General features: G+C 52.9%; 2 protein-coding genes across 2 annotated transcripts; one reads left to right on the forward strand and one right to left on the reverse strand.

The window, feature by feature from the left end:
• Positions 1-2,577: 2,577 nt before the first annotated feature.
• RRP7A (ribosomal RNA processing 7 homolog A) lies at positions 2,578-5,941 on the forward strand. Its single transcript, XM_084306610.1, has 7 exons — positions 2,578-2,696; positions 2,786-2,928; positions 3,026-3,151; positions 3,429-3,552; positions 4,201-4,298; positions 4,668-4,866; positions 5,331-5,941. Exons 1-7 carry the CDS (start codon positions 2,645-2,647, stop codon positions 5,414-5,416), a joined length of 828 nt encoding a protein of 275 aa, XP_084162736.1. The 5' UTR covers positions 2,578-2,644; the 3' UTR covers positions 5,417-5,941.
• A 616-nt stretch (positions 5,942-6,557) lies between these two features.
• On the reverse strand, positions 6,558-13,841 carry SERHL2 (serine hydrolase like 2). Its single transcript, XM_084281694.1, has 13 exons — positions 13,787-13,841; positions 13,029-13,177; positions 12,650-12,884; positions 12,465-12,578; positions 11,725-11,766; positions 11,042-11,061; positions 10,761-10,835; positions 9,890-9,999; positions 9,564-9,643; positions 9,184-9,218; positions 8,334-8,410; positions 7,688-7,781; positions 6,558-7,277 (listed from the first exon to the last, which is right to left on the reverse strand). The coding sequence occupies exons 3-13, from the start codon at positions 12,795-12,797 to the stop codon at positions 7,161-7,163; spliced, it is 912 nt and encodes a 303-aa protein (XP_084137820.1). The 5' UTR covers positions 12,798-12,884; positions 13,029-13,177; positions 13,787-13,841; the 3' UTR covers positions 6,558-7,160.
• Between the last annotated feature and the right edge of the window lie 516 nt (positions 13,842-14,357).

Below are 14,357 nucleotides of genomic sequence, written 5' to 3' on the forward strand. Positions count from 1 at the left end.
TTTGGTAGTACAGCATTAATGTCATGGATATTTGAAGTCCCGGTAGCTCCATTTGTTTGTATTAGTTCAAATTGTATTATAAGAGAGGAAAGGATAGAGCCACTTTGAGAAGCTGGTTGGGGGTTGAATTTGATCCTTCTAGCTAGGAGATTAACCTAACCCATTCGGCTTAGGTCTGCAGAACTTCAGCGAGCTTTCCGTAATCGGTGTAGGTCCAGATTCTCCAGGTCCCGATTCTTGGTCAGCCCTGTGTTTCTTTTGCTTTCTTGTTCTGTATGAGCTCTATCTAGCTGGTGCAAACCATTCCTTATCTCACTGTATCCCTTTTAGCCATGGAGATAACTGAGAACTTGGCAGGACTTGTTTTTCCAGAGTACTCTCTTTGGTTTGGAAATCAACGGCACCATTTCTGGTAGGGTGCTTTGTTTGAACAGCAGATGTTAGTAGGGGAGGGGACTTAAGACAGCTGTTGTTCCCCTTCCCTAGATCACCCACCAAACACCTGTGTTTTAATAAAAACTGGGGGGAGGGAGGAGAACTGTTAGGGTTGGAGAAGATAATGTATTATCTGTTTCTGAATAAACGTTTGTTATACGGAGAGTGGATTCTAAGCCTTTTTAGATGCTGTGAAGCAACTGAAAGATCAGTAGGTAGAGTTGTTCAATATTGAATCAAGTGTGCTTTTTAAAAAAAAAAAAAAAAAACAAACTTCAAATCTCTAATCATGCTGCTGGTTCAGTGATAAATGCCATAGGTAGCTGATAGTGCGATGGAAGACCAAGAGGAAGGGTATGTGGATAATCAATTGATACTCATAAGTATTTTCATCTAGATTATCTCATCAAAATTAATAGTTGATTGTTGCTGTCAAAATGGGAACAATTTGTGACCGACCCCACCTAGTTCCAATTTATTTGTCACATAAAAGGAAAGAAATGGCAATCTGTTATTGACAGCCTAGTGATTTAAAAATAATTAAAGTACAGCTGTGAAGTTAGAGTACCTGTTCCAGATAAAGTAGGGTGCTTTCATAACCAGCTAGATAATAAGATGATAAGGCTGAAAATGTGAAGACATGTATCGTGATTGCATATCTTGTCTCTTCTGAAAGAACGGGGAGACTGAAGCAAGTTTTTTAATTGATTTATATCCATTCCAAAAGCCAAATACGAAGGTGCATTTTGTAACTTGCTGTTAAATCATGCATTGTTTAGGTTATCTGTGATGAATTATGATGACATTAACATACTTCCTTGGAAGAACTACTGCTTTGTTCTCTATCTCTGTGATCTGTGCAGTAAATCCTTTTTTTTTTTTTAATTGTTCAGGTCGATGATTGTCTAAATGCCACTCTATGACTTGTCTTACAGCAGTGTCTTGGTTGTGCACTGCTCTGCCTGCTCCTGTCATCAGTCAGCTCTCTGAAGTCATCTTAGCTTTCTAGTTCTTTGTAGTGTTGCTTGTTTCAGTGGGTGCTTGAAAGAAGAGTAACCTGCAGTTATGCTAGACTTTTTTTAAGCAGCTCACCTTGCAGCTGATAAATTTCTTACTGTTCTGGAATTGTCATGCTAATCTTGCTACATTCCACTGAGTTCTCACTGACCATCTTCTGACCAAACATCTATGCACATTTGGTTATATTTTTTTTTCGGGCCTACTAAGAGATTGTAAGCTCACATGAAATATGAATGGTTTGCACTAACTTAATGTGGCTGTCCAGGACAGGTGGTAGGTAACACATAATAGCGTCTCTCAAACTTCCTTTGCTTTTTCAAAAATATGCTGTCTTCTGAAGTGATGCCACAATTTGCAAGTTTGCCTGGTATACTTTTATAGCTTTTGCATGTACCATATCATCTGATAAATGTTCATTAACTTCGATATCTTATATCATTTCTTCCTTTCACAAACCGCTTTTTCACCTTGTACACGTCCTGTTTCAAGATCTTTATTTTTGGAGTTGTCTTCTCTTCCATCCAATCATAAATATAACTTCCTCTGTAACGGTTGTATTTCACCTTCTCCTGATTTACAAGAGTCTTTAAGAACAGTTGTACTTACTGTTGTCTTCTGAGTGTTTTTACATATCCTTAACATTCCTTTATTCTTTTATTTGCCTCTCTAGCATTAAGCACAGCTGCTGTATTATACTGTTCTTGCTGTTCAGGTCTGTTAAACTAACCGATTGTGTGCAATAAGTTTCCTTAACAGTAAGCACACAGTTCCTTAGAGACTCCACCTAGGTATTCTTTGTAGCATTGCATTTCCATAGTCCTTAGCCAAGGATTTCCAGAGGAACTTAATGTAGAAATACACCTCTAAAGCTACGTTGTTGGGCGACGTAACCCAACAGCTATTTTGTTTGCCCTGGCTTCAGCCTCCTTTTACTCCCCTGTGCCCGTCTCAGTTATTTCCCATGACCGCGTAATGTGCCCCACCACCACCTGGGATAAAAAAATAAAACTAAAAAAATGAGGTTTTGAGATTTTGGGCAGGGGAGTAGCTCCCGGGGCTTTGCCGTTCCCTCAGCCCAGCCTGGAGGCGGGCCCCTCCTCAGGGCCGGCCCCCGCCGCCATTAGGCGCGGCGCGGGCCGAACTACAGCTCCCGGCGGGCCCCGCTGCCGCCGCTTCCCGCCGCGCTAAGATGGCGGCCGCCGAGCCGCGTGGGGCGGGAGCGGCGCCGCCGGGATACACGGGTGAGGGGCCGGGGGGCGGCGGGGCGGAGGGGGGGGCTCAAAGCGCCGCTGTGTCTGTGAGCGCTGTGTGACCGCTGTGTCTCCCGCAGCCCTGGCGGTGAAGTTCGGGGAGCGGCAGCGCTCGCCGCACTGCCTGCTGGTGAAGGAGCACCGCGTGCGGGAGGGGCCCGGCGACGCGCACCCGCCCGCCCGCACCCTCTTCGTCCTCAACGTGCCCCCCTACTGCGGCCCGGTGAGTGCCCAGGGGGACGGGAACGGGGACGGGCTCCTGGCGGGGCCGGGGCGCTCCAGCCCCGCTCTGACGCTCGGCTCCCGGTCTCCGCACCAAGGGGGCTCTGTCCAGGTTGTTCGGCAGCTGCGGGCCGGTGCAGAGCGTGGACGTCAGGGACAAGCCGGGGCCGGGGGAGAAGGCGGAGAAGCAGAGGTCCAAGTTCTTCGGCCGCAGGACCGCGACGGTAACGCTCGGGGGGAGGTGACTGCTGCTTCAGCGGTGACAACGGGAAGAAGCCTCAACTCCTGAGCGGTGCTCTTTAGCATGAGTTATAGAAAAACTACATGAGGAGACTTGGCAACGTGGTTCAACATTGCCTTGTCTTTCTCTTCTTTTTTTCTTTTATCCATCCTTCTGTAACTTGCGCTTTGATTTCTATTCTATGCTTCAGCTCCTTCCTGCGTCACCTTGGTGTGTATATCTGTGTATCTGACTGGCCTGGGTGGGTCTTCTTCTTGTAGGGATTTCGAGTAGCGTACGTGGTGTTCAAGAAACCAGCCAGCGTCCAGGCGGTCAAGGCCCTGGCACAGGAAGGTCCCCTGCTGGTATCAACGGACAGTCACCCTGTGAAAACCGGCGTTAGCAGTAAGTAAGCAGCAGCTGTCCTCCTGTCAGCCAGAGCAGGGGAAACCTTTTCCTTGCTGAGTACTTCCTAGCATGTTCCAATTTCATTCTTGCCTCTTCGTGATGAGCCTGAGCTGGCGAGGTGTCCAATATTTCATTATTCTGCTTTTTTTCCTCTATCTTATTGCTATCTTCTTGTATTGGACATTGTAGAGCCTGACTAAGTGACCCTGCAGGAGGATGGGGTCACTTGGTCCAATGGAAAGGCAGCTTTTCCCCACATCTCCTCAATTTCATGTAGCTGCAGAGAAGCTGGCTGTTTTTTACCCTCAGAACGGAAGCCAGACTCATAAACAGGCACCAGAGGCTGCAAGATGACCCCTTGGTAGGAAGGCAGCCCTGAATGTTGCACCTCTTGGGCTTCAGGTAGCTCGCTCCTGCTCGAGGAAGATGCAAGCTCTTCCCATCATTTAGCTTCCCATTGCTTACTGCCTGTGGACTGGGTCTCGAGTTGAATGTTCATGAGCTAAGGCAGTGGGGATGCTGAACAGAAATGGGAACGGAGCGTGTCATTTCCTACAGCAGATCTCTCTAGAGCTGCTCAAATGCACCACGCTAGGGCGTGCTTCTAACAGAGGCTGCGGCTGACTTCTGCTGTCTGTGTCTCAGAGTGGATCGCCAAATACGCAGACTCAGTAGTGGATCAGGAAGAACTGAAGGCTGAGGTGGACACCTTCATGCAAGACTATGACAAGAAGGTAGCACAGGTGAGTCCAGGCTGGGGAGGGAACCCAGCCTGAGCAGTTTGTGTGGAGGGGGAAAGGAAGAGAGAAGATCTCTCAGTGCCCAGGCCCCACTGCAAATGGCAGAGGGGAAACACAGTGGCTGGCAGGGTTGGTGGTGAACAGCCAGGTTCTGGTTTGGTTTGTTTCATCGCCCCTGGTATCCACAAATAAAGTGCGTCCTGGCATGCACTGTTGTGACTGAGACTTGAGCACCTTAGTCCTTGGTTCCGTGCCTTCCTTCAGATCTTGCTGTAACTTTTCACATGTGTAAGAGGGACCTTGGGGGAGCCGTGCTTCAGACTGGCTGGCAGCCCGGCTGCACTAAGCCGCCTCGCCTTCCTGCCTTTCTAGGAAGAAGCCAAAGCGGCCCAGGAGGAGGGCGTGCCAGATGAGGAGGGCTGGGTGAAGGTAACACGGAGGGGCCGGAAGCCTGGCCTGCCCCGGACGGAGGCCGCCAACCTGCGGGTGCTGGAGAGGGAGAGGCGGAAAAGGGCCCGCAAAGAGCTGCTCAACTTCTACGCCTGGCAGCATCGCGAGACCAAGAGAGAGCGTGAGTGTCCGAGTCCCCTCCTGCCTGTCTCTTTCCTCTTGCTGTGGTCCAAAGAGTCGCCTTTTTCCTTCAGCAGCCAGTTGCAGGTGAACAGCTGCCTTGGTGGTGGTGTGAATGGCCTCACCAGTTCCCGTGGGCCCTTGCCACCACGCAGCCTAACAATCTGTGGGAGAGCGTTCAGATCACGGCTCTCTAACAGATTTTGTCAGTCTGTATAGAGGCAGCCGCTGAGAGGGCAAACTAGCATGTTCTGTCCCCAAGAGGGAGCTGCAGCACTGCGGGAGAACGGCCAGAGCCTCGGCTCTGCACTTAGCCCTGGTGCAAAGGGACCTGCTCTGGGAAGCGTGTGCTTTAAGTGGCAGGACTGAACCCGTCACAGTCTGCTGAGGTGGAGCTCCCCAGGGAGAGGGAGGTCTGCTGCTCCTGTGCGACATCCCTTTTTTTTTTTTTTCTGCCTGTTTCAGATATTGCCCAGTTGAGGAAGAAATTTGAAGAGGACAAGCAAAGAATCGCACTGATGCGAGCCCAGCGCAAGTTCAGGCCGTACTGAGCCACGCCGAGCTGCTTCCTCGGATGCCTGCGCTGAAGAGGGCAGGAGAGATGCCGACAGACTCCACGTGCCAGCAAGTTTCAAGGAATTGAGGCAGCTTCATGCTGTCCCTGCCCCTGGACCTGAAGTGGGGGATCCCAGCAACCACAGCTGGAGGGGAGCTGGCTTGGCTCGCAGCGGCATCCTCCTGCTCTCCTGGCCACGTCTGCACTTTCCAGGGTGCGTGGGGCAAGGGGACAGAGGCGTGTCCTGGGACAGCCTGTATCTCCCTGCCACCCAAGGCCTTCCTGGAGCTCGGTGAGAGACAGAATTGGCCCAGCACAGCCCCTGCAGGGGCAGGGAATGGCTGAAGCACTGTAAATAAACTGCTGCTCTGTCCCCAACACGCAGGACCGCCTCTCTCTCCCTTGCTCTGCTGTGGGAAGCAACCTCTTACGTGCTGGACTGGGGTGGTGATAAAAGCCATGGCTGATTGCTCTTATTTCTCGGTGCTCCTTTATGCGTTTGTCTGGGGGTGAGGAAGAAGGGGAAGGAGTGACCTTGGGAATTAAAAGCAACCAAACAAAAAAGGCAAAAATGACTGGTAAATTCCCAGGCCTCCTGTCTGCCTCATCTCTGCCTCAACAGGAGGCAGGTAAGGGTGGCAGCAGGCGCATCCAGCCGTGGGGTAGCGCTTTTGCTGCTGCCCACATAACTTGCATTTCACCCCAGCAGTCTGTGACTGCTGCTGCTGCGGTGTGACAGGAGCCACCCCAGGCTTCTACACGTTTGTTTTACTGCCCGCAGCCCTAGTAAGGGACTGCCCGTGAGCGTAAGGAGGAAGTGCTGATAAATTCCACAGAGCTGGGCTGAGATAGGTTCACCCTCCCCTAGAGAACTCACTGTAAATGCAGTTTCCATTGCGTGGGGAGATTGCCGGGTCTGCTTGCTTCATTTGGCTTTTTGCATCAATTTACAAGGCAGATGGATGCTTTACATGCATTCTGCTTTCGATACAGCATGTTAAAATCACTGCTTCTTAGGATTGGCACTTTAGCTGCTTGGGTGAGCATCCTGAAAGAAAGGAAGTCCACTCTCCTGTACAAAGACAGTGTTAACAGTAGATCAATCTTTATTTAGAAGGACAGAAATCATCTCTGCCAACTTTTCAATTACTAGTAGTTCTCCCAGCTGTTTCAGCTAGAGGATTAATGTCTCATTCCCTAGGAGCTCATTGAAATGCCCTTGTGTGCTCAGGTGAGCTCTCATTTAAGCCAATTTTTTAAAAAGCAGCAGTAGAACAGAGAGCTTGAGGCACTCTGAGCTCAGGTACTCATGGAAATAAGCAGAGAAGCAGAACACTCCTGTTTTTCAGAAGGTCTCACCCTGGGAAGGGCCTGATCACACCATGCTCAGAGGGGAGTCGAGAATGAGCCACCCCTCTCGCAGTGCTGCAGCTGGTGGTGCTGCTGCTCCCACTGAGGATGCCTGTGCCTGTGTTCCTGCTCTGTTTCAGGGTGCAAAAGGTAGGAGTAAGCAAGGGGGAAGGCCAATGGGTATCTAACCCTGCACTGCCAGAGCTGGAAGTGGAGGGAAGATTCCTTTTCCCTCAGACAAATGAGCAGATCTGCTTCCACCCATTCAAAAAGTTCAGTTTAGGAATGCATCATGAAGCCGCTGTTGGATGTGAGGTAGGAATGGTGACAATTCCTCCAGAGTCTGCTTTTAGCTCCCTGTTCTGAGCTGCTGCTGCAGTGAAACCTGCCTACAGCCTTGCCCTGGTGCTGTGCGCTGTCAGGAAGTTGCTGATGATCCCGGACACCACCTCAGGCTCGTTCATGTGCACAAAATGACTCCCGGGCACCTCTACTAGCTGGATGTGCTGCAGGGAGAAGACACAAGCAGATAAAAGAGGAGGAAAGTGTTCCCTCAGGCAAGCTACGCTTGCTTTGTGGCACCCACCAGGGGAGAAAGCTAAATGAAATGGTGTCTCAAAGACGGGTTGGATTTTATGTTGCTGCATGCCAGCTGCAGACAAAGCATCACATAAAGATAATTACAATCCAGAGACTGGGGGCAGGACAGGGACGGGAGGAACTGGGATGAGCTGGCTCCAGAGGGCAGTGCTGACCAGGACTTTAGCAGCAGGAGAAAATTTGGCTTTCCCCCTTTGTGAGGACTTGGCTGTTAAGGACAAATCCCCCCAGTGCAGGTGTCCACCAGGGTAAGCTACTTCCGAGCTGCTCCCGGTTTGGTGCCCCGCAGAGATGGGAGGCTGAAGGCTGCTCTCACCTCTTTGAGGGTATGCTCGAATGCCTCCCGCAGGGCTATCACAAAGTGGTTTTTGCTCTCCAGCTTGTGCGGTACCAGGAGTCCATCTCGTGCTCTGAAAAATAAGAGCGAGGCTCAGCACAGCACACGGCGTGCCTCTCTTTGTGGCTGTCCGGGGCAGAAGCAGCGTCCCAACACAGCCTGGGGTGACAGCCCCAGCTGCTCTTTATAGGCTGCTTGTGAACAGCAGGGTTACCTGTTCGTACGTGGCAGTCAGAGGAGCAAGGCACAGCTTGGCTGAGCAGCTACCGCCTGCCAAACTGTTCATTTAAGCCCTTAGGCCACTGCCTGGTATCGGAGTGGAGACTGGTTAAATATTATCCTCCCAGGTCTGGCTCCTTAACTTGTCCATCGTGCCCTGCCCCACCTTATTTCTGCTCTTTTTTCCTCCCAGCCAGCTTTTGCATCTCTCTGTCCCTTTCCCCCCTCCATGTTGCTGCTTTAAACGCTAACCACAGGTTGTGCCCTGCTGGGGGAAGGAGCTACCAGGGCAGTCCTCGTGGAGAAGCCAGCGTTAGAACTCCTAGAGAATTAAGATTGTGCTGCAGGAAACGGGACAAGGAGCTGTCTGAGGCTCCCAGGCTGGCTGTGCTTGTGCCTCACTCACAAAATGATGAGAACACGGTCCTGGATCTTCTGCAAGAGCTTCACGCACTGCTCCACGGTGAGGGACTCGCGACTCTGCTGCAGGTGCAAAGACAGGGAGAGCAACAAAGGTCAGGGGCAGCAGCCGAGGAAGCAGCACGTCCCCAAACCCCGTGGCAGCAGCAGCTCTGAAGGCAGGAGAGGCTGAGGCCCCACGGCTGCTGCGCAGAGACCGGATAAGCTGCCAGGCTGCACACAAGAGTGGCTGGCTCTGCAACGGCTCCTTCTGTCCAGCTGCGTTTCAGGGCTGCCAACAACGCTGCCTGCTGGGTTGCAGCACATATGGGAATGATCTCACAGCAGAGCAAAAGCTTTAAAAATCCTTTTACTAAAAAGGAGATAGTACAATGCTCCGGCTTTCACAGCCTGCCAGGAGCACAGGTAGAGGCGGCCCTACTTGCCTGGTAGTGGCACAAAGCTATCAAAGTATCAAATGTGAGGGACTTTGTTCCGCTCCTTCCCCCCTTCTTATAAGGGTGACCCCACAAAGAAGCTAACCTAAAGCATCCATCCATCTGCTGCCTTAAGAGTTTTAACAGCAGGAAAATGTGGCCAGGAGGCCCCGGGGCTCAGGAACTGCTAAAAAATTCGGTAACATTTTCCAGTGACTCTGTAAGCTGAGTCAGTTAATGATCAAGTGTAGGCTCTTTTAAGAGCAGCATTTAAAAGAGGTGTGGGAATTAGGGAAGCAGTAAGTAAACGGCTGGGTGGAGGCAGAGCCTGGGCTCGGCGAGTGGGCCTCCCCTGCCTCTGCGTTCTGCGAGCTCAGGCCTCAGAAGCAGCAGGGGGCAAGTCAGAACTGCACCGCTTACCGTACGGACTCTCATGTCTCTGTTATACACCAGCCCTGCAACGAAAACAAGGCAAGGTTTCCATGAGTCAGAAGAGAGGGAGCTGTTCTGCCCCCTTTTCCCCTCACCTCGGGGTCTGCCCAAGACTTTTTGAGACAAGAGGAGCAGGATTCGTCCTGGTATCTCCTTTCCAGATGTCTTTTTCTTTACCCATTCCAACCTCGGTTGCTGGGAAAGGAGAGCTCTGCCTCCAGACCTAATTGATCCCCCTCAGGCTGTGGAAACTTGTAGCCAGGGCACCCCGTACCCCACGGAAGACGATGGCTGTTGGCACCGCTCCCTTCCTACAGCCGGTGCTGGGCTGGTGCTGTGATGAGCCCTGTCTCCAAGCAGCCCCTTACCAGCGGGTGTCTCAGTTGCTCCTCGCTGCAGCAGGATCGCCCCACCCTCAGCTGTCAGATGTCTGTTTGCTTCTAACAGCCTGGAGGAGACATGGCAGAGAGATTGCGCTGCTGAAAAAGGGAGGAAGCGAAGCGAAAATGGCATGACAAGGTGACAGCGAGCTCTCAGAGAAGAGCAGGAAGCTGGCTGCAGAAGCCAAAAGACTTGCTGAGATTCCAGAGGACTTGAAAGGGCAGAACAGGGACAGTTTCACCTTATTGTTCATGCAACCATAGCTGTCCACGATGAGGACAGGCAGCAAACGAAGAGACAGATGAGAACCCACCTCTGCAATGCTGCTTCAGGGCTATGTGCTTTGGGAGCTTGCTGCCGTGCCTCTAGGCTCAGTAACCTGTCGATAACCATCCGTTTTGATTTCAGCCACGCCTCAGTGTCCTAAAACAAAGCCATGTAGAGCACAGGAGTAACCTTCTTCTTCTGAGTCATTTTACCCCTAATCAAGAGGGTAGAAAGGGGTATTTCACCCTTCGACATCTCTCCTAACTCCTACCAGTTATGGACATTGTATTAAAACTGCCCACTCCTGGGGGAAAGGGAACAGCAATACATAACACGCAAGGTAGAAGCTGAAAACCTATACAGCAGTGCTTGAAGTTGTTAACTTTTCACCCTGGCAATCTCTCCTACTCCCTCCCACTTCACTTGTGAGCTGAGGACAAGTGTCCAAAAGAACAAGGGAAATCTGCTATCTTTTGTCTCTCTGACCCTGTCCCTCTGTCCCCCCCTTCTGCCTCCCACTCCCCAGCACCTGGGAATCATGCTGGCATTTTGGGAATGCAGCTTTATGTCCTGCCAGGAACAGAAAAAGAAATCTGCCAGTCTTGCATCCAGGTCACCCAACAAGCTGTTGGCAAAAAGACAACCTTGCAGCTGCTTGGCCAGACGTTCCAGTTCCTTTTGCACACAAGCACAGTACAGACAAGTGAATTTCAATGCTACGGGACTACGGGATGCTCAGCACTACCAAGTATTCTTCAAGGGCCACCCTAAGCAGGGACCACGCTTCATGCAACAACAAGCACGTCTGTGCCAGCCAAAAGGACTGGTCACATCAGTGCTTTCCTTGAACAGTGATGGAAAAAAAACCCACATCTTTTATTTAATAAAAGGGAGGGGCACAATACGTGAAATCTAACCTCTGGAGCTAGCAGAAAGCCAAGATTTTCCAGCAGGATCAGCTTGTCCACCATCTCAGGATAAAGGAAAGAGAACTGAGGAAAGATGAAACATTATGAGACAAAGCAAAAAGCAGCACACTGAGTGCTGTCTTCATCCTGTTACACTGGAGAGGAGTCGGAGAATGGCCTCTCCTCCCCCGAGATCCAAGTCTCACACAGTCTGCCCCTTTATTCCCCTCCTATTTGTTGTTCCAGCTGCAAAAGTCACAAACCCCATGAAGAAGGAACGTTTCACTCACCATTCCTGCCACGGCCCCACCTGCAAAGGAAAGAATGGTGCTCAGTTATAAGCAGGACACCCCCGGTAACAGGAACTCCCCTTCCCCACAGCAGGAGCTGCCTTAGAGGCACAAATGCACCTTGTGCCGAGGCACAAAGCCCAAGCTACAGAGAAAAGCTTTCCTGGCACGGAGAACACGAGGAGAGAAGGCTGGCCTGCCCCATCCCCATCTCCCTCTCAGGCAGCAAAGGTGAAGGAAGAGTTACCAGTTAAAACACTACTGCCAGCAGGTACAGAGCAGCCCTGGGGAACCAAACCCACATGAAGGACACAGAGTCCTGGTTCCCCTCAGCAAGCCCTGTGACCCACCAAGACCCTGCCTGGAGGCCACAAGGCCACAAAGCCCGGGGGCAGCAGGAAGCCCTGCTGTGACTACTGCTGCCTTAGACCAACCCATCCCTGTTCCCTCCAGGGAGTTCAGGAAATGCCCACAGGGAGAGCCACGCTGTTTGGACCACAGCGTCTTGAAAACAGAGGCATTTTAAACAAGGGTGCAGATTTTCAAATCACTCAAGCAAGAACCCGGTACTTGACACAGTATAATAAATATTCCAACCCAGCTCCTAGCAGCATGCCTTGTAAATTAATTATCTACTCATATTTCCGTGAATCTCACAGCTTACAAGGACAAGAGCCACTTACCCATACTGTGACCCATCAGGGTGAACCGTCTCCACTGCAATGCTAAGTGGCAACAGACAAAAACAGACAGTGCTGCATTAGAAACCAGAGCAGCGGCATCTTGCTGCTTCTCGACCACCACAGGCCCCTTCTCCCAGGAGGGCTTCTGCAATGCTTAATTTGCTTCCCAACCCAGAAATGAGCTGGCTAAGTCGGCCGGTTTTAAAGAAAAAAGCACATCCACCACCTCATTTCCTTGGCAGTTAAGTCACACAGCTCTCGAGCACTCTCTGTGTGGCAAACTACAGCACGTTCCCACTCTGCCAGACACCAGAGTGGCAATAACCAAAGGGGCCTGACTGGGCAGCACCTGCTGGCACGTGGAGACCTGGACAAAGCACCCTGCTGCAGGGTGCTCAGCAGGAGCAGAGAGGATGCTGAGCCAGGTCTGCTGCCTGGGTGAAACGAGGATTATTCCAAGTTTAGCAAATCGGGCTCTTCACACCATTTTTAGGGCACTCTGAGAGGCTCATGGGAAAAAAATAGCACGCCATCAAGGCCGCCATCTGAAACATACCTCACTGAAAGTTGTGTTTTTATTCAGTTTGCATTACCAGAGCACCAGCCAACATCAGAATGGGGAGAAGTAAAGGGAACTGACCCCTCCCCCAGCAGTAAATGCTGCCTACTTCTTCCCAAGAGCAGGAATGACAGAGCACCCCCTGCACTAACATCCCTCAAGGGGCCCTTCAACAACCCACCTGCTGCTACCCGGCGCACATCGCTCACATAATCCAGAAAATGGTAGGGGGAGCCTGCAGGTCGGTGGGATGACAAACCATGGCCAGAAAAATCCATTGCCACATAATGGCAATCTGCAAGGGAGAAAGCATCAGGTCTGTGGCCCTGCAACACAGCAAGAGCCATCCCAGTGAGCCAGACCCACCTTTGGGGAGCAGAGGGATGAGCCTGTCGAAGGTGTTGGCGTTGTCCAGCCAGCCGTGCAAGCACAGCACAGGGTGTCCCTCCGGGGATCCCCAGGCCTTGGCTGCCAAATGGCCCCAGGGCACGGGGAACTTCACCTCTGAGAACATGCCCAAAATAAAGTGCTCTCAAGCAATGTCCCCTGTGAGCCACGTGCTTGAAACAGGTCCCAGGGAGCTTGTTAATGGCCCAGAGCTCTGAAAAGAGTAATACAGGTCTTTAGTAACTCACCAGGCTTCTGCGGTCTTAATTAGCAGCTTGCTGATTTATAGCTCCCCATTTAACATCCCGAGCTGCCATTCCTGCTTGCCTGCCTGGGGACTCCCCCTCCCAGCACGTACCAGCACCGCTCCTGGGAAGAAAGAAGCTTTCCCTGCGCAGGAGGAGAAAAACTCCCCGTGTCTCCGCAGCAGCTGCGACCTGACCAGAGGGCACGAGCGATCTGGCGAGAGGGAAGCAAGCAGAATTTCCCCAGCAAGGAGTCAGGCACCTGCCTCGGACCAAGAAGGCAATTTTGGGAACGAGGAGACTGTCTTCAGTATTAGATTATTGACACCTTCCCGTAGCTGCCCTGGCGGTCCCTGAGCTACATCTCACCTTTCACTCAGCCCCAGGCTTTCCAGTGAACCCCCCAGCACTGCCCAGCCCCTGGGGTTCTTCCAGGGGTGTTCCGAATACCCTCCCATCACCCCAAGCCCATCTGGTCCCTGCAGCCCCCCAAACCCTGCCCCACTTCTCTCACGCTGTGCCCCCTTCCCCAGTCCCTCCTTTGGGGCTCGCGTCCCCTCACACTGCCCCCTGGCACCCTGCTGCAAACACCTTCGCCCCGCCCGCTGATGGCCGGCTCCGACCCCGTTTGCCCTCGCCGGGCCTGATCCCGGCAGCTCCGGACGGACAGACCGACAGACAGACCGACGGACAGACCGACAGACCTCGGACCTGCCTCCTCCTCCTACCCCGCCACCCCCGACCCCCGCAGCCCGGGCACGGCCGGACCCCAGCCCGGGGGGCTCCGTGTCCCGGTTCCAGCCGAGGGCACCCCGGGCAGCGGCTCCCCGGGGCGCCGCGGGTGGAGGCACGGCCCCGGCTGCCTTCCTACCCCTCTGTCCGCTCGGGACGGCGGAGCGAGGCCGCGGCAGGAGCCCGGAGCCCGGTGAGCGGAGGCGGCGGGGCGGCCCCGGCTGCCCCGCACCGCCCCGCGGCCCGGCGGCCCCCGCCTCCTGCCCCTGCCCCGCCGCCGGCACGGGGCGGCCGCGGCCATTTTGGTGCCTCCTCGCTGCGCTCCCGCAGCCGCGGGCAGGGGGTGGCAGCCCCGAGGGGGGCTTGGGGCACACGGGGGGCAGGGGACAGGAGAGGAGGGCTGGAGGCTGAGGAGTGGGCTGCGGGGCTGGCCTCCCCAGGGTGTTAAAGCGCAGAAGGGGAACCCCGCGTACTCTAAATGTGGCCCGTGGTACGGTGCTGTCAGGCTCACAGCCTGCTTTCTGTAACGAGGATAACAAAGGGTCTGAGGCTGCGATCCACCTGCTGGGTCTGTAAGGAGCCTCAGTCATGGAGGTGCTGTTGCATCCTTGACTGCCTTCGCAAGGCACATGACTGCTAGTGGGAACTGCCTGTACTGCAGCCTTACAGTGTGAGATGTTTAAATGTTGCCCAGGAGTATCGTAGGGACA

This window comes from Netta rufina (assembly GCF_964035555.1).
Source record: "Netta rufina genome assembly, chromosome: 1".
In the NCBI taxonomy this organism is placed as follows: domain Eukaryota; kingdom Metazoa; phylum Chordata; class Aves; order Anseriformes; family Anatidae; genus Netta; species Netta rufina.